At 43.3% G+C, this 22,349-nt stretch overlaps 1 protein-coding gene across 2 annotated transcripts in view; it reads right to left on the reverse strand.

Annotated features, from left to right (window-relative positions):
• Positions 1–7,597, reverse strand: part of LOC120537779 (signal-transducing adaptor protein 1-like) — a 39,352-nt gene extending 31,755 nt beyond the window's left edge. For both annotated transcript variants that reach the window (XM_039766971.1, XM_039766972.1), the window contains exon 1: positions 7,468–7,597. In XM_039766971.1, the coding sequence (XP_039622905.1) occupies positions 7,468–7,527 (60 nt within the window). In that variant the 5' untranslated portion in view covers positions 7,528–7,597. The remainder of the gene's footprint in view (positions 1–7,467) is intronic.
• Between the last annotated feature and the right edge of the window lie 14,752 nt (positions 7,598–22,349).

Here is a 22,349-nt window from a genome sequence, read left to right on the forward strand (position 1 = left end):
AAAAAGCCGAGGAGATCAGTGACAGAAGGGGTCGGAGTAGCCATTGCACTAACTAAACATCAAGAGCTGGGGGAGCCAACAAGATGGGGAGATGAGATCTGACAAAAGACCAACGCGTATGGAAAGATTAAAGAATCGGCGATGTGAGAGGACGAGGGTCTACAGAATAATAAGAAAAGGGGGTCCATGTGGTGGGTGTGACAACACCCTAAAAAAAAAATCGGCACATGCTCCCAGCCTCTCCTCTGCTCTCCTCTCCTCTCTAGTAAAATAAATGGAGGCTGAACAGCAGATGGTTAACAGTATCAGAGCTGTCGAAAATGGGGTTAAGAACACCATTAAAGTTGGGGATTAGGGTCAACAAAGGGGTCACGTGAGGCAAGAGAGCCGAGGATGGAGGGCTGCCGTCCTTTCCGGCATGTGGAGCAACCAGTTAAGACTCCACGTGTGACGTCGAGAGAGCCAGCAGGCTGAGCTCCGCTTTGTTATCAGAAAGAAAGAAAGAAACAAAAAGAAAAACCAGTCTGACCCGACTGTGTGCACTTTGGTTTCTGCTCTTCACAACTTCCTTGCGAGAAAGCGCAGCAGGTGCCAGTCTGTGCCAGCCTGCGCCACTGCCAGTGTAGGGGCAAAACAACTGCTGAGTGGGAAGGAAAAAAAATAAATAGACAAACCGGGGAAATTACCCCAGTCGCTGTGCCCTTTGTTTCATTGATTTGTCCCTGAGACGACCAAACAGATGGGGGGGCATACAATCCTTTCATAATCCCTCCAGCACCCCACCCCCTGCTCCATTACAGCTGACAGATGTCCCCTATTGTTTCTCGTCTACAGCAGGTAGCCATGTGGTCCCTCTGGTTGTGTCAGACAAGCTGCAGTCGTCCAGAATGCCAGGTCATTATTCTGTGCTGGCACCTCCAATGTATGGCTGGAGCCCGTAGTACCCACCACGGGAATGCCTGTTAAGACGACGCTTGGCACCTCATTGACTGCTATGGATGGATCAGCCCGGTCTGCACCTCAACGTGCCCAGTACTGGCTAGTAGACTGAGAAAGATAGGAATGAATTAGTGGCGTCACCTGGCATACTGGCACAGCTTTATTAGCTCTTCTTTGTCTTAAGATTAAAATGGACGCCCTAAGCAAATGGGGCAGACATCCATTGAGACCTCTGCATGGCAGTCAACAACTGCCAGCCAGTGAGGATGGGCACAGCTGTATTAATTCTTTGCACTTGCAGCTAATTTCTGTGGGTGCATTCAGTGGGCAAAAACCTACTATATTTTATAGATACCCATTGAGTGGACAGTTGGCATGGCAAGTGGGCATGTCTTTTTTGCTGTTTCCCATTGTCATATACCAGCCTGATCTCTGACCAGAGATCACTTGTGGTACTTGCTCAGCTGGGAAGACAGTCACCCCCCTGGCATGCTGGGACCCTGTTCTTAGCTTCACCCCCCCCAGCAGTGACATTCAGAGCAGTAATCTCGGGTCAGATGTCTGTAGGTCCCGTCAGCCATCACTTCTGCTCAGCTTCAGCCCGGGGTCTTTTTAGTAATGTAATGCTGCATCCCTTCCTGTCAGGGACAGCCTGGAGGACAGGACAGTAAATTGGTGGTCATACTTTGGTGGCCCACCAGTTAAATCTCTGGGGGGGGGGCGGCATTGTTATCATTTACTTATTTAGTGGACACCTTCATCCAAGGCGGCTTGAGCACACAGAGGTCAAGTGACTTGTGTCAGCAGTGGGATTTGAACCCACAGTCTGAAAGCCTTAACCAGTGTGCCACACCAGTGCAGTGTGATATTCAGAGTAGATGCCCCCCCAGTATCAACTTCCGGACGTATTGGTGTGGTCCTGGACCAGCATCGCTGTGCCACACTTCCGACATTTCATGTCATTTTATAACCTGCTTAATCCAGACGTTTGGGGGTTGGGGACTGGAGGCTGTCCCAGCTGGCATAGGGTGTGAGGCCATCACTGGGCAAACAGGGACAATTTAGGACTGGCAGTTCACCAGATATGCATGTCTTTGCACATTGGGAGGAAAGGCACATGGATACTGGGAGAACATGCAAACTCCACACCGGGAGCACCCAGAGCCCCCTTTACTCACCACCACTGTACCACCCCGGGTTGAGTTAATGACCAGAGGGCAAATGGTGGACCAACTGACCATTAAATGGATGGGCCCGATACTTGAGAGTGATGCCCACTGCGCAGCCCCTTGTGCTCCCAGGCAGACATTACGTAAAGAGGAGAAGTTACAGGCACAGAGTGACGGCCACCAGCTCTGGGAAACTCCCTGTGGTGCCTGTGCTCAGAGTAAACAAACACATCTGAGAGCGAGCCGAAGAGGAGGGCAGCCATGGCAGCGGCACTTGTGACCCTGAGGGACAACGGCAGCCAGCGACAAAACCCGAGGAATTGCAGACACAACTAACTGCTTGTAGTCTTCTTTGAAAAAACGAAAGGGCGGTTTGAATCGTGCCCTGTGTACCATCTGCGTGTTCTGTCCGTGTTATTGTGGCTTGGCCTTCTACACCTCAAAGCCATTCGATTCTAAACCTAAACTGTTGCTTTTTCAACTACGGCAACTCATAGCCAGTAGATGTTCCTGAACAGCGGGTGGGTGGTTGCAATGCTCTCACTTTACGTAGATTTGAAATCTCCAGGGCTCTGTTTTGTCAGATGATGGCCGTGTCAGAGGATATCACAGGTCTGATGCCAATCCCCAGACCATTCTTCTTGGCCCCACCTGAATTCTTGTACCAGAAATGACAACAGTGTGTTTTATGTACTCCTATTATATAGTGCCTTTACTGTATTGTTCTATTTAATACAGTGCCTTTCATATCTAGTGTAGATATAATAGATGGACTGGCAGCCCGACTCTTAACCACTGTGCCACACCGCCTGCCTCAGCTTCAGTGCAGCGTGATATTCAGAGTCTCTGGGATGGAGTCAAGCCGGCCAAAATGGAAGGATGTGGATGGACAGGCTGGGTTGGTTGCTGGCACCTTTGCCAGTCGGAAGGCTGTAACAAAAAGACAGAGAGAGCCTGCTTCCTGAGGCCATGTATCCCCCCTATACACAGGGTGACAGGACCCCTCTGGCAGAACTCCCATTTCTACACCCACAGGGCATATTGGGAGCTGCAGTCCTGATGGGCAGCCTGGTTGGGGTACTTGGGCGGGCAGCAAGGATGAAGCTGCAGATGAATGTTAATCCCTACTTTGGGGGGCTTCCACCTGCCCCTGAAGTGCTCCTGGATCCAGAGGCCACCACATCTGCATCTGGGAGTCTCCCTGAGTTGAGAGGAAGAGGACTGAGGAGTGGAAGGAGACGGAAAGTCACAGAATTCTACTGTGTGGACAGACTGAAGAAGCCTGTCAAGGTATTGTGATGAACCAAAATAACTTTCATTTAACTTGAGACTGTGTTTGGGACGCCCCTTTAACTTACACTGCTTCTGTATCTGTTTCATCTGTCTAATGTAGTGTCTGTTTAGTTATCTAAATACTGTGGTTTTCCTATCCATCTATTGTATGATAGCATTCACAACTATAGTACCTTTCTGATCTGTTTTATAGAACACCTTGTCAATATGTCCACTCGACAATAGTTTTCCTATTTATATTTCAAAGCCTTCCCTTCCATCCATCCATCTATAATGCCCTATATGTCTAATTACCTTTCTGTTATATTTCAACTTTCCCATCAGTCAGTTCTTTTTATCTCTAATATAGTACCTTTCATACTTGTCTATCTATATTTCTATTGTGCCTTAAGAATCTAGTTATTTATCTGCTGTACTACAACTTTCCTATCTGTCTATTAATTATATAGTGCCTTTCACATCTATCTATCTATTTATTGTGCCTTACATGTCTAGTTATCTATTAGTTATACTGCAGATTTCTAATTAGTCAATCCATTTCTCTCTGATATAGTGCCTTTAATACTTATTTATCTATATTTTTACTGTGCCTTAGGTATCTAATTATTTATCTGCTGTAATACAGCTTTCCAATCTATCTATTATATGCTGCCTTTCCTATCCATTTATCATATAGTGCCTTTCATATTCTATCTATTATATAGTGCCTTTCACTCTGTCTATCTATTATATAGTGCCTTTCACTCTATCAAATAGTGCCTTTCATTTCTATGATCTATCTATCTATTATATAGTGCCTTTCACTCTATCTATCTATCATATAGTGCCTTTCACTCTATCTATCTATCATATAGTGCCTTTCATTTCTATCTAGCTGTCCTATATTGACACACATACCTATTTTATCTCTTTTATTTCCATCCTAATTCCTAACTTATTTGCTGTATCCCTCGTTTTGACGTGGAGCTCTCAATCAGAAAGCTGGCTCGTCTGTGTTGATCTTTTCTGAGCTTAGACCAACATATAATTCAGACTTTATCTGTGACACTGAGCACTCCATTAGCTTTGCACTCCCTATTACCTGCATTCTTCTTTTATGAATTGCAGTAAAAACGAGGCGGCTTCTCAATGCATTTAATACAGAAGTGCTGGTTCAGACGTTCATGCTGAGAGGAGCTACACACCTCAGTGCTTTAATTCAGAAACCCGCAGTAAGCGTCGGAACCATAAGTCCGAAGTGAGAATAAGTAACTCCAGGCTTGATGGCTACCAACTCAAGTTAAAGCTGATTTTACAACCCCACTTTAGGTAGTTAGAATGCTCAGTGATTTAGTCTCTGAAGGACATATTAATGCTTCACGTCACACCATGCAGCAGAGTCTCAAGATGACCGTCTTCTTGAAAGTCGCCCCTGGAGGAGGCTGAGCCTTCACCTCTGGGGCCTCCTCGCTGTAAATATGAGCGACACCCTTTTGCTGTCGGCGTTCAGTCTTCAGAATTCGGCACTGCCCTCCTATTAGAGCTCTTTTCTTTCTTTTTTTTTTTTTTTGTCTTGACTATTGTGTTAAAAACATCATCCCAAACACAACATTATGCTGCTTTAAAAAAGAATCCATTTTAGTGCTTAGTGGTTAAGGCTTTGGACTGTTAGCAACTGCATGGGTTTGCTCAGCCGCGTTGTATTAACCTGACGTGCTTTGTGGTGTATCTGTAAAGCACATAGAGGTCTTCACTATGAAAGGCAATATAACACACACACAAACACACACACACACACACACGACCCCTTAACCTGTTAGTACTCCGGCTGTGGAGCTCCATCTTTATTGAACGTTGCACTGTTAACAGCACAGGCAGACACAAGGTGCTTACGAAATTCTCAAATAAGCAGAGTGACATTACTGTAAAATCACCACCACCGGCGATAGGCAGATGTGTTGGGAACAGCCATTAAGATGAGAGAGGCAGAGGCAGCTTGACAAGAGGATCAAATAAACAGAATAATCGTGAAGCCCTATTGTTAGTTCTCTTAAGTTGTTTATGTATTTGTTGCTTATTTATTACATATTTCTGCCATTTTATCATAATGCGTACTACTGCAGTCATTTAACATAATGATTTTTATTGCTATTTATAAAGTATATGTGTATTGATATTGTCCTTGGTGTTTAGAAACTAAGCATTTCACTACATACTGTACTGTATGAACAACTTACGACACATAAAATTTGATTTGACTATAAAAATCAATATAATGGATAGATATGAAAGGCACTATATGATAGATTTTTGTCTAGTAGGCAGGATTAGATAGATAGATAGGAAAGGCATTACATGATAGATAGATAGATAGATAGATAGATGGATAATTGTATTAGAATCAACCATCCATCCATCCATCCATTTTCTAACCCGCTGAATCCGAATACAGGGTCACAGGGGTCCGCTGGAGCCAATCCCAGCCAACACAGGGCACAAGGCAGGATTCAACCAGTAAAATGTAATTTAAAATAAAGATGACACAGGCAGTGCGGCCTGATGGCTTGGGTGTTGGGGATGTAAAGCAAAAGCATGCAGGTTCAGTCTCCCATCACTGGCACCCTGTTAGATCCTCAAGGAATCACACGACCTGGCTGGTCACATGGTGGTCATGTCACTTCCTAACCGGCTTGATCCAGACCGAGCTCAGCTCACAGGGGGGTGCTGGAGCCCATCCCACCTAGCATAGGGTACAAAGCAGGAACAAACCCTGGACAAGGCACCAGTCAGTCGCAGGGCAAACACAAACACACACGCCGAACTCCCATTAAGGCCAATTTAGCGTCACCACTTCACCCAACCCGCATGTCTTTGAGTGGTAGGAGGAAACCCACACAGACACGGGGAGAACACACAAGCTCTATGCCTGGAGGACTCGGGACACAAACCTGTGTCTCCTTACTGTGAGCAGGGCACACACACACACGCACACACACACACACACACACACACACACACACACACACACGCACACACACACACCAAACACACATTAGGGACAATTTAGGATCGCCAGTGCGCCTAACCTGCATGTCTTTGAACTGTGGGAGGAAACCCACGCAGACACAGGGAGAACATGCAAACCCCACGCACGGAGGACCCGGGAGGCGAACCCAGGTCTCCTTACTGCAAGGCAGCAGCAGCGCTACCCACTGTGCCATCATGCTGTCCTTATTATTATTAGTATTATTATTATTATTGCCAGGTAGTGCGGCATAGTGGTTAAAGACTAATGGCTCAAACTCTGAGGTTGTGGGTTCAAATCCTGCAACTGACACTCTGTGACCCTGAGCAAGTCACTTCACATGCCAGTGCCCCATTTGGAAAAAGAAAATAAATGAACCAAAAGTTATAATTCACCTTGGATAAAGGCGTCTACCTAATAATAAAAGCATGCCTTCAGTAAATACATACAATACACAGTATATTCACATGTTTACACCTAAATGATATATATATATAAGATATATGATATGTAAGCATATCGCATTATATTACAATAGTACATTTTTATTTTATAGTTGTGAAAATTCCCCCAGAATAAACAAAAGTCCACCTAAAGTGAATTTCCTGTGTATTGTTTTCTTTATCGTTTGACATTTCAGCTCCGCTTAACTTTGACGAGGTTGTTCTCCTATTGTCTTCTATTGTGTAGTACAGATTATTATTATTTCAATGTTAATAAGGTTCTCATTCTAAAGTTTGACGTCAGCATATCAAACCTCTCTGGTGTGTATTCTTATTATTTCTGTTTGTCATACACTTAATGTTTCCTTTTATTGATTGATTTTAGTAGACCGACCGTTCCCCCCACTGCTCAAGTGCACTTCTGCGCTACGTAAAACCTTCCAGCTAATAATTCCGATTAATTCTTGTTTCGGTTTACCATACGGCAATCGCTGTCCCCTTCTAAAATATCTAGCACTCTTTTTTTTTTTTGACTTTGGTCGGTACAGCTTTTGTTCGCGAGGTCGCCAGACTGTCACTCATTTTATTTTCACTTTGTCTAAGTCGCTCTTTGACTAACCTTTTCGATGAAGCCTTCAAAGTAACTGGGTGGCAAGGTCGACTTCTTGGCGGGTGCCATAGCTTCGGTTTCTCCGCACAATCCGGTAACGTTGGTTAATTCCGGCGGTTCTGAGCCGAACACGGCAGGCGCGTTCATTAAGCACTAAGGGGCGTGACTTTTAGACACGCCCCCTGTTGGACACGCCCCCGGGTACCTGTCAGCCGAACGGAGCAAGCGGGCGTAACTTAACTGGAGGCATCTGGGCGCTGCGGCTGGACTTTCGAGAAGGAATTTATATTTAATAAACAGACAAAGAGTGAATGGACGTGATAATGCCATCCAAGAGGATTCATTTGACATATGATATGAGAGGTTCGATGCTGGCCCACTGACTTCATACTGACCGACATCCTTTTCGTTAGTGTTAACTGTGGGCTCTGGGAAAGTTTGCTTCCCACTTCTTTGTGGTGTATTATGAAGGATTATTTTCTATCTGCCTAAATTATTAGACGTTGCTGGCATTATTTTGGGTATCCCAGAAGTCCAACAGACGAGTAATTTATTTTTAAGTGGCCCAACTCCCTTTATTTTTTAATGCCCCCCTCACCGGTTATGTTTTTTCTTGGACTGTTCCTTAGCTTTGACCTGAGATGTTGGCATTACTAAACTGAGATTTGCCAGGACAAGGCGAACACCCGGGTTTGTATAAAAAGTCTCCCCTAAACACAAGGTGTTGGATTAAAGCAGATGATCTCTTATCACCAGTCATGAGCTTCATTCTGAACAGGTGTATTTTTGAAAGGTTTGATCCTATGAACCTATTATCTTTGATTTTTTTTTTGCATGTGATACATTTTTTTATTGAAATACATGAGCCAATATTTTAAAGACAAAAATTATCCGTTTTAACAAGTATTAAAATAACCCCGTTCCAACTGTGCCATGTTCAAAATTGAAAGCAGCAATGAAGACAGCAGAGGAGCCCATGAGATGAGGGATGGCGAGCGAGATCCGAGCTCAGCATCGACACCAGTAAGAAGAAGAAAGGCTAAGGCTGCGACCACGCCACTACGGGTGGGTTCGTTTTAAAAAAGGCAGATTTTCATTTCTGTGTTCACCTTTTCTCCACACTATCCTCCGGGCAGCGTTTTTAACACCCGAAGACGCTGACACCAGAGCCGTGTACTCTTCTTTTGCAGTGTGGATGAGTGAAAACGGTGAGATTTGAAAATGCAGACTCTACTCGCAGTCTGATTGGTTTGTGCTTATCACGTGACTCTTCCCGGATTGGATCCTGCGCGTTGCAATATCTCACTTTTGATTGGTCACCCTTCATGAAAGGAACGCATATTCCAACAAAGTGGACACAGAGGAGTTGTTTCTGTGTTGCTTATTCGACGGAGGTTAAGTAGTCTTCCATTCATCGCCATCCAGTATTTATGTTTTTTTTTATTATTTTATTTAGATTATAAGGGCTGAAAATCCCAGGGGTATGTTTTTAATTTAATTATAGGAAACAGTGCCATTGCAGTACGGAGACGTATAACACCGGTCCCTCCACCATATAAATGACACCTTCCTAAACGAAAGGACACGCTCATTTGGTCCGTGATGTTCGATATGACCTGATACGCCTGGAGAAAAAAAACAAAAAAAAAAAACGCCAAAGCCACACGCACAGTCATAGAATAAAAGTCAGAAATGCACACGTGATCAGCTTAGCACGGTGCCACTCGGCAGACTCATTAACAGGACTGTAGGCACAGGCAGCCCCCTCTTATACCCCCATGCCAATGTGTCTGCTCTGTGGTAACTGGCTGACGGCGTAAGGATGGCAGCGGGCAGACGTTGTGTTCTGGACAGTCACTCACATAAAAGCAAGGCGCTTTAAAGTTAAGCTCTGACTTCACCAAGCTGGATTCATATGGCCGCTGGGCTCTTGGGGTTTTTTTTTCTCATCATTGTCTGGAAAATCCGTTTAATTTGAAAATTGAAACATTGGCAGATTTTTTTTTTTTGCTTTCTCGTATACAAAGTGTAGGGAAAATATTGTAATCGTCCAAAAAATTAGACCTTGAGATTTTGATGAATCTCAACATTTTAGACCTCCCTGAGTCCGAAAATGCCATTTCTGGAATAAAGTATGTGGGTGTGTGTGTGAACACAATAACCTGAGTTCGCTTTCACTTTGGTCAACCAAATTTTGCATGCAAGTACTAGGTATAAAATGTAGATTTCTATCAACTTTTGGGCTATTTCCGCTATTTCCGTTTGGGTCGGGGGGATCATCACTCATGAAAACATGCGCAAAATCCTCCAAACCTGTACAAAAAAAATAAATCTGAAGTGTGAGCGCTCTCCCCTCGACTTTCTCGTATACTCAGATATGGGGATGGATATTTGAGGAGTAAACTGCAAGTACATTAAGGAACCATCAACAACAAATCAAACCAAGTTAATGATCTATTGAACAATTATTATAAAAATAAAGCTGAATAAATTGGACTCTGCAGCTGCATGAATAAAAGGTAAAGTTCCACTTCTAGGTTAACAGAAATAGCTTAAAAGAGGATAGAAACCTACGTTTTGTACCAAATACTTGTATGCAAAATCTGGTTGAACAAGTTATCGTGTTTACACACACACACACACACACACACACACATAGACATAATTACAATAATGGTATCTTCAGACTCAAGGAGGTCTAAACAATCGAGATGCACCAAATTCTCTAAATGAAATTTTTGGAGGGTTCCAATTCTTTTCCATGTAATAAGAATAAACGAAGTCCAAAAAGCAAAAATGTCCTGCAGATGTTATGAAAAAGCACTGAAAAAGCAATCAAAAACCAGAGCATCTGACAATGTACAGCTGAAAGATGGCGTTATTTATACAGAAACATGGTGATCAGATGTGATGGGGTAGGAAATGACATCATGGACTGTTGGATGAAAGGGACGTCATCGAGTAGGGACCGGAAGTGATGTCATCATTATACACCGGAACTGACGTCATTATTGGGAGGGCAGAAGTGACCTCATCATCAGGAGCTGGAAGCAGAAGTGACGTTGGCCGGCCATTTTGTGAACCCAGAAGTGGTGCAGGTGAGTAAACAGGATCGTTATTTCTCTTCTTTGGCTCTGATGAGAGAGGCGTTACTACCATAAATCAACCCTTCATCTTGCGATGTTTCACTCACCTCATGGCTTGTTGACTGCCTCCTAAGCCCACGTGTGTAACACCCTGTACTTCGTATACGAGAAAGTCAGGGAGGTCTAAAACGTTGAGAGTCATCAAAATCTCGATGTCGAATCTTTGGACGATTCCAAAACGTTCCCTATACTTTGTACACGAAAAAGTGAAATGGAGCTCTGAGATGAGCGTTTTGAAGACTTAGTGAGCTCTTTGGTAGCATCTCCAAGCTGCTTCGCCCCTTTGCCCACCCCTCTCTACCTAGACTGCCCCCTACCCATTGGTCCTGAGAGATTTGCTGGCGACCGCACACTCAGGCAGATGGACTCTGGCAGCCAGGAGACCACATCTGAAGTGCTGTGTCTGCAACATACAGTAGCAATGGTGGAGCTGCTTTCCTGCCCGCTTCTCCCGGTAGTCCTGCCCTCCTCATGACAGGTCTGACAAATAATAATTGATTTAATAATTTGGTAAGGCTCCCTCTTTATTTTCCTTTTCTCTTATTGAGGCGTCTCCAGCTGTAAGACTTATAGACAGAATACAGATGCTCTTTAAATAATAACTAAATACATAAATCTATCTATCTAATAGTACCTTCTATCTATTAAATAGTTCTATCTATCTATCTATTATATAATGCCTTTCATTCTATCTATCTATCTATTATATAGTGTCTTTCACACCTATCTATCTATCTATCTATTATATAGTGCCTTTCATATCTATCTATCTATCTATCTATCTATCTACAATGGGTACGGAAAGTATTCAGACCCCCTTCAATTTTTCACTCTTTGTTATATTGCAGCCATTTGCTAAAATCATTTAAATTAATTTTTTTCCTCATTAATGTACACACAGCACCCCATATTGACAGACAAAAAAAAAGAATTTTTGAAATTGTTGCAGATTTATTACAGTTTTTCTCGATTGGTTTGGCTCATTTCTTGAAACAGAAATTACATTCTTAAAACTATAAGATCATTTGGCCAAACAGTCTTACAGTTCTGCGCAACATTACAGCTCACTAGCAAAAGGTCATATCTTTCCCAAAACTGTTCATACATGCTTCAAAATAGATTCCTTTCCCATATAAAGAGTCAGTACCATCAAAATGTCAAAGATCTTTCTCAATTGCGTTGGCTCATTTGCATTCACTTAGTGCGTTTTTCCAAAATAACCTGGATGGTTTAGCACAACACCATGGATCACCTGCAAAAGCTCGTATCTCTCCCAAAATAGTTTACCCATGTGTCAAAACTAAATTCCTTTCCCATTTAAATAGTTAGTGCCCCCAAAATGCATCGTCCCTTTGGCATCGTGTAAGCACTGCAAGTCAAAATGCCTAGATGTTTTGTCACTATGGCAGAGGTCTAGCCAACAGAATACAATTATGTATAAAACTGAAAAAAGGATTTTACAGTAAGAGCAGCCTCCAAAGTTTGACATCAGACACACTGCACTCCTACTTCCAAGGAAATTGTAATCATTTTATTGACACACATAAAGTAACTTCCATACATTAGAGTACATAAAATGTATACAGTATTCTGTACATGTACGAAATATAAACACAAACAAAAAACAAGAAAAATTATATCTAGCCTACAGTAGGGCTTACAGTAAATAAAGTTTCACAACTAAGGTAACTTTCACTGGTTGTTGTCGTCACCGTCCCTCTCCTGGCCACCATCCTCATCCTCCTGGCCATCCACGCGCTGCTCTCTGTTTGGCCATAGATTCTCATCCACATCGCAGCGGATATTTTCCCTTGCGATGCAGCGAGGAAGAAACGGCGCAATGTCTCAACCATCCCCTACACTGATCCCCTGTAATGTCCTCACATGCAGCATCCATTGCATGGAGCAGGGATCTCTGGTCTTGAGCCTGATGTTCATAGACTTTCCACCTCCAAGCGGAAAAAAATTCCTCAATGGGATTAAGGAAAGGAGAGTATGGTGGTAGTAGCTCCATGAGCATCCTTGGATGGGTGGTGAACCAGGCCCTGATGAGCGGCCCACGGTGGAAATTTACATTGTCCCACACGATCACATAGTGTGGTAGGTGAGGCCCTTCGAGACCTCTCTCATTTTCTGGGACCAGATGTGTATAAAGACGGTCCAAGAAAATGAGGAGCTTTTGAGTGTTATATGGGCCTAAACTGGGGATGTGTGTGGCCACACCATTCTCAGATATGGCAGCACACATTGTTAAATTGCCCCTCGCTGGCCTGGGACATCCACCGTGGCCCGCTGACCAATGATGTTACGCCACGTCTGCCCTTGGCCAGGTTGAAACCAGCCTCATCGACAAATACAAGGATGTGAGATGTTTCATTCCCTTCCAATGCCATTATTCTCTACAATAGAGTAAAAAAAATCAAATCAGTCATATAGAGGAGTCATACACAACAGAAATAGAAAATTACATGGGATTGTTCTATGTTCTCCTCCACAAGTTCAATATAGCCTGCTACTGGCCACTACTCCAGTGGTTCCAAACCTGGGGTACAGGCCTATGCAGAGGCACTGCAGGGAGTATTTGACACAAAGAGGGAGAAACACTGTTGCAGTTTTAGGCAAAATGCTGTAGTCAGATAAAGCTGGATTCTAAAGGTAAAGAGGATACTGAAAACCAAACAAATTGGGAACCACTGCTTACTGTAATGTTACTATAATAGACAACCAATAACTGACTTACATGCACATACTGGTACCGCAGCTCTTTCACTCTGTCAGAATTCCTCTCAAATGGTACCCTGTAAATCTGCTTCATGGTCATCTGATGCTTCTTCAATACCCGGTCTATTGTGGAGATGCTGATAGAGTTGACATTTTGGAATATGGCATTGTCTTGAAGGATTGCATCACGGATCTGTCTCAAAGTGAGAGCATTATTTGCAATCACCATGTTACAGATCTCTTGTTCTTGTTGTTCATTGAGAAGTTTTCTTCTGCCACCCATGTGAGGTTGTCGTCCAATCCTAGACGTAGAAGTCAAAGGACAACACTGTATGACAATTCGTAATGTATGCCGTATTTGTTACAGAATGAGTTACTGTACTGTAACATCATATTGCAACATCACATTGAGGTAATATATTACAGTACTGTAGGCCTACACACACACACACGGAATGAAGAGTTTATACATGTCTTGCTTTACAGTATGCACAGTACTGTATACTGTAATGACTCCATCATTGACTGAGTACATACCTGTTTTCCCTGCGAAAGGTTTGGATGATGGAGGAGACAGTAGAGAGGCACATTAGGCTGCACTCGCGCCCAGCCTCTGCCATTGTCAGGCGATGGTTAACCACATGGTCTACAATTGTGGCCCGAATCTCATCCGGGACAGCATGGTGTCTTCGTGCTCCTCGGCCTCTTCCCCCTATTCCACCACCACGCATCCTCACTCCTCCTCCTCCTCTTCTTCTTCTTCTTCTTCTTCCTCTTCCTCCTCCTCCTCCTCCTCCTCCTCTTCTTCCTCGAGCAGGAGGTTGCCCTTCTTGATTTACTTGGTGAGGTACCTCCATGTTCAAATGGTACTGGCCCTAGCCAAGCTCTATATATACACGTTTGGCAGCATTCACAACAATAGACAGCACCTGTCAGGTAACTAAACAAACTGTTTGGTTGGTCATCTGAGATGTGGGAAACTCCTCCTTCGTTGGTCAAGTTCTAATTTCACCTGATTGTCAATTACTGTCATGAATTTATCAAATGTTCCAAGAAATTCATATATGGTGTTCATGGTATTATGTTCTTGACTAATTTTGACAATTGAACAGACTATTGTGCATATGATGACTTACACGATGAAATCATGCTGACATGTTTTGGAGAGAACAACCATTAGACTGAGAATCAACTAATCAGTTTAGATCAGCAAGATCTATTTATTTGGAAAATGTGCTAAATGTGGGCTTATTGTGCTAACTGCAGGCTACTTGTACTTAACCATTTGCAAAGATGCACTGAGACACTTGAGACATGTACTAAGGCATTTGCAATTTGATGAAATCAATGAGAAATGCCATTCTGTTGTGAACATTTGCAAGGTGGTTTGGAGATCTGTCCATGTTATTTTGAGAATGTCATCTCGGTTTCAAGAAATGAGCCAAACCAATCGAGAAAAACTGTAAAAAAGAAAAACTGAACTATCACCTGGTCCTAAGTTTTCAGCCCCTTTGCTGTGACACTCATATATTTAACTCCGGTGCTTTCCATTTCTTCTGATCATCCTTGAGATCACCTTCATTTGAGTCCAGCTGTGTTTGATTCTACTGATTGGACTTGATTAGGAAAGCCACACACCTGTCTATATAAGACCTTACAGCTCACAATGCATGTCAGAGCAAATGAGAATCATGAGGTCAAAGGAACTGCCTGAAGAGCTCAGAGACAGAATTGTGGCAAGGCACAGATCTGGCCAAGGTTACAAAAACATTTCTGCTGCACTTAAGGTTCCCAAGAGCACATTGGCCTCCATAATCCTTAAATGGAAGACGTTTGGGACGACCAGAACCCTTCCTAGAGCTGGCCGTCCGGCCAAGCTGAGCTACTGGGGGAGAAGAGCCTTGGTGAGAGAGGTAAAGAAGAACCCAAAGATCACTTTGGCTGAGCTCCAGAGATGCAGTCAGGAGATGGGAGAAAGTTGTAAAAAGTCAACCATCGCTGCAGCCCTCCACCAGTCAGGACTTTATGGCAGAGTGGCCTGTTGGAAGCCTCTCCTCAGTGCAAGACACATGACAGCCCGCATGGAGTTTGCTAAAAGACACCTGAAGGACTCCGAGATGGCGAGAAATAAGATTCTCTGGTCTGATGAGACCAATATTGAACTTTTTGGCCTTAATTCTAAGCGGTATGTGTGGAGACAACCAGGCACTGCTCATCACTTGTCCAATACAGTCCCCACAGTGAAGCATGGCGGTGGCAGCATCATGCTGTGGGGGTGTTTTTCAGCTGCAGGGACAGGACGACTGGTTACAATCGAGGGGAAGATGAATGCGGCCAAGTACAGGGATACCCTGGACAAAAGCCTTCTCCAGAGTGCTAAGGACCTCAGACTGAGCCAAAGGTTTACCTTCCAACAAAACACTATAACCCTAAGCACACACATAAAATAACGAAGGAGTGGCTTCACAACAACTCTGTGACTGTTCTTGAATGGCCCACCCAGAGCACTGACTTAAACCCAATTGAGCATCTCTGGAAAGACCTAAAAATGGCTGTCCACCAACGTTTACCATCCAACCTGACAGAACTGGAGAGGATCTGCAAGGAGGAATGGCAGAGGATCCCCAAATCCAGGTGTGAAAAACTTGTTGCATCTTTCCCAAGAAGACTCATGGCTGTATTAGCTCAAAAGGGGGCTTCTACTAAATACTGAGAAAAGGGTCTGAATACTTAGGACCATGTGATAGTTCAGTTTTTCTTTTTTTTTAAATCTGCAACAATTTCAAAAAATCTTTTTTTTTGTCTGTTAATATGGGGTGCTGTGTGTACATTAATGAGGGAAAAAAATAATTTAAATGATTTTAGCAAATGGCTGCAATATAACAAAGAGAGAAAAATTGAAGGGGGTCTGAATACTTTCCGTACCCACTGTATCTATCTATCTATCTATTATATAGTGCCTTTCACATCTATCTATCTGTCTGTCTGTCTGTCTGTCTGTCTGTCTGTCTGTCTGTCTGTCTCACAAAGCTCGAGAGGATCTGCCCAAATCCAGGGGTGCAAAGCTTGGAGAGACTCCAAGCTGGAATTGCTGCCAAAGGGTCTGAATACTTCCACAAAGGGGAGATTTCAACTTTTGATGTTTAATAAACTTGCACACCTTTCTGTAAACTGGTACTCACTTTGTCATTATGGGCTGTTGAGTGTAGATTGATGGGTAAAAATGTGAAGCGAATCCATTTAAAATGAAACCTACCATACAATGAAGTAGTGGGTAGAAAGTGAAGACTTTCTGTGCGAGTCGTGCCAATTGTGACGCGGAGATCATTGCAGTCTTCGTCAGGGGCTTCATGGCCTCTCTCTCTCTCTCTCTCTCTCTCTCTGTTATTGTCAGTCATTGCTGCTGCTGTGCATCACAGGAGAGCTCGGCGGTCCTGTGTTTTATTTTATGTCACAGACCCCCTGACCGGCTCTTGTTATCATCGAATGGCAGTTTTGCTTTCAGAAGCTTTGCGATTATCTTTCCTCCCCTTCTTGCGTTGGCTGATTTATTGTTCCGGTTGGTAAAGGTCTAATGAGTTTATCTTCACAGTTGAGCTTTACTTGTCATCTGCTTTCTTCTCCGCTGTTATCAGGAAACGTTCATAAAAATTTGTTTTATTTCTAAGGTCAGTTTGGCAACAGCAGAGCATAGTTGGAGGGTAGCTGGAGCCAGCGGCCATTAGGAGCCAATCAATCGGTGAACACACACACACACACACACCGGGGTCTCTTCACCCTCACCATCCCGCCTGACCTGCATGTCTGCAGACAGTGTGGTGAAGTGCACCAGGGGTCTGTGGTGGTGCAGATTTTTTAAAAGTGACCCCACAAGTTTCACGGTGTGGGAGGAAAGTCACGTGGCCACGGACAACTTGATGAGGCAGTTGGCTAATTGTGCATGATGTGCTCAGAGGGCGGTGGGCACAGAACTCCCTCATCCCACCTGCACTCACTGGGTGTAAAAGGAGTCTGAGAGCGAGAAAGGGAGAAACGGAGAGAAAAGGTCAGGATCGGGGGCTTGAGCCGGTGTGGAGGAATAAGAGGCGAGGTGGTCAGGAGGCCCCATGAGGAGTGAGAGGACCCCAATGGGACCACTGGGCATCGGAGGAGCAGGGGCAGCCGAACGCCGTCTCATTGGTGGGCACTGCAGCCAAAGGCGGCTGACTGTGTGCGCTGGCGTCTCGGCTCTGCTGAACAGACCAGGAGGAGAATTAGAGGAGCGAGGGAGGAAGATGAAGCCAATTCTGACTTTGTCTTTATTCCTGACTTTAAACTTTGAATTTATCGATGGGTTTTTAACCTCCACAGAGACCCTGTTGTTTTTTTGTAAGGATTATTTATTGCAGTGCACCACACTTTTTGAACTCCGGTGGACTTTTAGATTGTTTCTGAATAAATGCACTGAGCACTTTTTGCACCACGATGGCTGTTTGTGACCTCATTGTCCTCGTCCATCTCGGTACTTGACTATGGACGTCCAAGGCTGTGGGCGCCCAGGGCATTGCAGACTTTGCAGCTGCAAACCACTTTAGTTAGTCAGGTCCTTATCTCATTATCTGAATCTGGTTTTGGCAACAACACACAATTAGCTGCAGGCGACATCTTACCAAACGCGTACGGGAAATGACGGAATCACATTCCACGTTCAGGTACGCGGAAACAGCTGGAAATAAAAGCTGCTGGTGTTGCCATGTGCAGTAAATGGGACTGCGCCAGGTTTAGAAATCTGCACTAGATAGATAGATAGATAGATAGATAGATGTGAAAGGCACTATATAGTAAATTGTTTTTAGTATAGTAGGCAGGATAAGATGGATAGATAGCTAGATAGATATCAGTATAGTAGGAAGGATATGACAGATGTGAAAGTCACTATATAATAGATAAATAGATAGCTAAATAGATATCAATATTTTAGGAAGGATAAGACAGACACACAGACTGATACAGTCATATGAAAAAGTTTGCCCCAGTAGATCCATCACCTTGATCCTTCTTATATTACTGAGAGTGGGTGGTCATCACTGGGTATGCACTCTCCCACTTCCAGGACATCTACACCAAAATATGTTGGACCAGGACATGGAAAACTATCGGAGACACCAGCCATCCAAACAATGGCCTCTTCTCCATGCTATGTTTAGGGAAATGCTAGCGCTGCCAGGAGTCCACTTTAGAGGAGGAACTCCTGTCCACAGCCCATCCACGTCCTAAATGAGGACAGTGCATAGCGTTACATGCTAGCCTGGCTGTAGCTCTTTTTTGCTGCCCTAGGCAACAATGAAAATGTTGCGCCCAAACTATGGAGTTTTGAAAGCAATTGTTTGACACATAATTGCAAATCACAGAGTGGCGGGGGTGTGGTAATCAGTTTTGTGGTTTCGTGTAAGTTGGTTGTTTTAGTTTCATTGAGGGGGGGGGGGTCCTCCCTTGGTGATTTCATCAACTGGGCCCCTATGTCACACAGATGGAAGACGCGCTGCTGACTACAGTTTACTAAATGCCGTCCCCTAAAAAGCAGCTGCCTACTTTGCCTCTATGGCCCGTATTTGCCTATATTTTACCTCTGGCTACATGATGCCTAGCTTTAACTCTTTACATTGGTAATTAAATTATTAGTATTTATTTATTATTCATCATCACATGTTCTATAATTTTATTATAATGCATACTATTGCACTCAATTAACGTAGTGGTTTTATCAATATTTACAAAGTCATGTATTATTGTTCTTGTCCTTAATATTCTTCATAAATGCACAGTCTTGGAGTTCTGCAAGTAAGCATTTCACTACATATTGTGCTGTGCGTTTAATTGCATGCAACAAATAAAAATTTGACTTGACTAATTATGCGGATAATTTATAATTTCTTCTTTTAAATTATGTTCAGTGTATCCATTCCCGATTTCCTTTACGTTAGACCAGTGCTTCTCAATTATTTTCTGTCATGCCCCCCTAGGAAGAAGAAAACATCTCGCGCCCCCCGCGCGACTATAAATAGTATCATTTATTTATAGAATTGTTATAAGTACTCCTCTGCATAACACTGCATCCTTATTAACGTATAAGAGAATAAAAAAAGAAAGAAATATGGACCAATTTACAACAAAGAATAGCTTTATTAAATGTAACAGAAAAGATTTAAAGTGCATTCTAAATTCAAAAAAAATTAAAAGAAAAATAAAAAATCATGTTCCCCGAGGTCAAACGGGGGCCCGCCCCACTATTTGAGAAACACTGCGTTAGACAGAGTACGTGCTCGCTGCGCTGGGCTTTAGGTATATAGTACTGTAGTTTGACTTACTTGTAGTTCTGCTGCCCGCCTGCGCTCCTGGAGTGGCGCTGTCTGCGCATCGCCAAGCTCGTCCGCGCCCTTCCCTCCCTCCCTCTCTCTCTCTTTCTCTGGAATTCCTCCCACGTGTACCTGACTGTAGGACGAGCCTGACAGTGCGTGTTCTCTCCCGGGGGGGAATTTGCAAATGGTAGGTCGGCCTTTGGCACTGCTGGGAAGGTCGCTCGGAATTTCCTCATTGTTCATTTTTTTAGATTACATGTCACATGAAATATCGGCATTTCTCATTTTAGATTATAGGTTGCAATTTACCTGGAAGGCTTTTTTTGTCACACTAAGCCGAAATAAAAGAAATCTATTTCTGACATAAACCAGTTCGTTTGCTTCACTGTTTTGAAACTTCATCTTTTATTTTTCTCCTAAGGAAGTTGAAATGTCACCGAGCCAATTCAGATAAACAAGCTGTCGGATATTTACGATTCTATTCCTCTTTGTAAAAAAACAAAAACTTTTATATAAATTTTTTTAGTATCATCTTGAGCAGTCGCATCGTCGTTACTGTAAGCTTTCTTTAAAATTCGATATACGTGACATGAGTGATGAGGTCTGCTGCCAAAAAGGGACAAGGACCACGAAGCACTGGCATGCTGGCATTTTCTGTGTATTTTCAACCGAACTCCTTTAAAGCTGTGAGCCAAACAGAACACCTCCATCCGGCGCTCCTGTCGTCCATCCACGGGTGACCCGCAGATGCACGTGTGCGCAGGTGACAGGTCGCACAAGGTGGCAGTGGACGAAACAAACGTGTAGCTGTATGTGGCGACTTAACGAGGTGTCTGCCTTCCTCAAGGCGCTGAGAGATCACGTTTCCGTTTTCGTGCTGCTTAAAAATAAAGATGCTGAAAGAACCTTCTACAGGAAAGTTACAGAAAGAACTTTTACTTGTTTAGATCAAAGGTCCCATAAATAACCATAAATAGATGATAATGATAACCAGTGGGTTCCTGATTTTAAAAGGACCCTTGCTGCATACAGCAGTAACACACACTCCGGTCGTTTTCATCTCCTGTATCCCGCTTGGTAGTCTGCTAGACACGAAAGGTTTCTGTTTTATCAAGAGGAACCACAAAACCCGGTCAAGAGCCTTTATTCGTGGTGACGTACAACATCTGAGAGAGCACAGGCAGGTGACGTGACCTGCTCAGGGTCACACAGTGTCACTAGCAAAGCCCAACACTTTAACCGCCACGCTGCCTGCTGTCTGTCTGTCTATCAAAACAGTGACTTTTATATGTTACCAGTTTTCATTCTAGTCCATCTATCTATCACACATTTATTTTAAATAACACCCTTTAATTCTCAGCGTCTACTTCAGAGGCCCCTATTGGCCCTCCACTTTCTGGGGAGGATTTTGTTCCTTTCATTCAAACTTAAATCTTCTTGTAAATGTTTCTCTCTTTAATATAGTGCCTTTCATATCTGTGTCTCTTTATATATATATATATATATATATATATATATACTAGACTTTAAGCCCGTTAAAATAACAGGCGCTAGAACAGTAGTGCATAGACATTAGTAGGAACAGTCTATATTAAATGACAAGGGACCTTGTATGTGGCTGTAATGTGCGTCACTGTATTGTGTGCCTTTCATTTTCTCTCTCAGTAATACTGGTTTGTTATTTCCGTAAAATGCCTGTAATTTTGTCGGACAGTAATACAGTGGAACCGAAGTAATTTCCCCCATAGGAGTGTATGTAAATACAATTAATCCGTTCCAGACCATATGAACTGTATGTAAATATATATTTTTTTAAGATTTTAAGCACAAATATAGTTAACTATACCATAGAAAGCACAGCGTAATAGTAAACTAAATGTAAAAACATTGAATAACACTAAGGAAACCTTGAACAACAAAGAAAACTAACACTGCAAGAGTTCACGCTAGAGCCTTATGACCCGCTCGCTAAAAACACCTTTTTTAATGAGTTTTAAACACAGGGGAAAAAATGAACATTTGAAAAATCTGAAATCTAATAAACAACCAAGAAAAGTAACATTGCAACAATGCACACGTGCGTGTGTGTGTGCGGGCGGGCGTGTCTGTCTGTCCCCCATGCGGGCCTGCCTGTGTGTGTGTGTGTCTGTGTGTCTCTCGCATGGGCCTGTGTGTGTGTGTGCGCGTCTCTCTCTCTCTCTCTCTCCACACACACAGGGAATGCACAGGAAGAGAGTGAACATGTACCGTGTGGCCCCGCGCATGCGCACTTCACCAGAAGACACACACACACAGACATCTGGACACACACACACAAGGGTTTTATTAAAGAGGATATCTATTGAATATTGTGGTTTTAATATCTGTTTTTCATTTTAGTCTATCATCATTATTTGGCAGATGTCCTTATCTAAGGTGATTTCCCATCATTTAAGAAATACAATTAGTTACATTTTTTTGTTGTTTCTCCAATTGGAGCAGAGGCAGCTGAAGTGACTTGCTCAGGGTTACACAGTGACAAGGGTGGCATTTGGGTGGGAGAAGTCCAAAGTCTTTACCTTCATGTCACACTGCCACTCTATCTATTATATAGTCAGCCAGTCAGTCAGGGCATATACACCCACGCACCAAGAACATTTTAGAATCGATAATGCACCTAACCTGCATGTCTTTGGACTGTGGCAGG

Source organism: Polypterus senegalus, chromosome 10 (genome assembly GCF_016835505.1).
Source record: "Polypterus senegalus isolate Bchr_013 chromosome 10, ASM1683550v1, whole genome shotgun sequence".
Lineage (NCBI taxonomy): Eukaryota > Metazoa > Chordata > Cladistia > Polypteriformes > Polypteridae > Polypterus > Polypterus senegalus.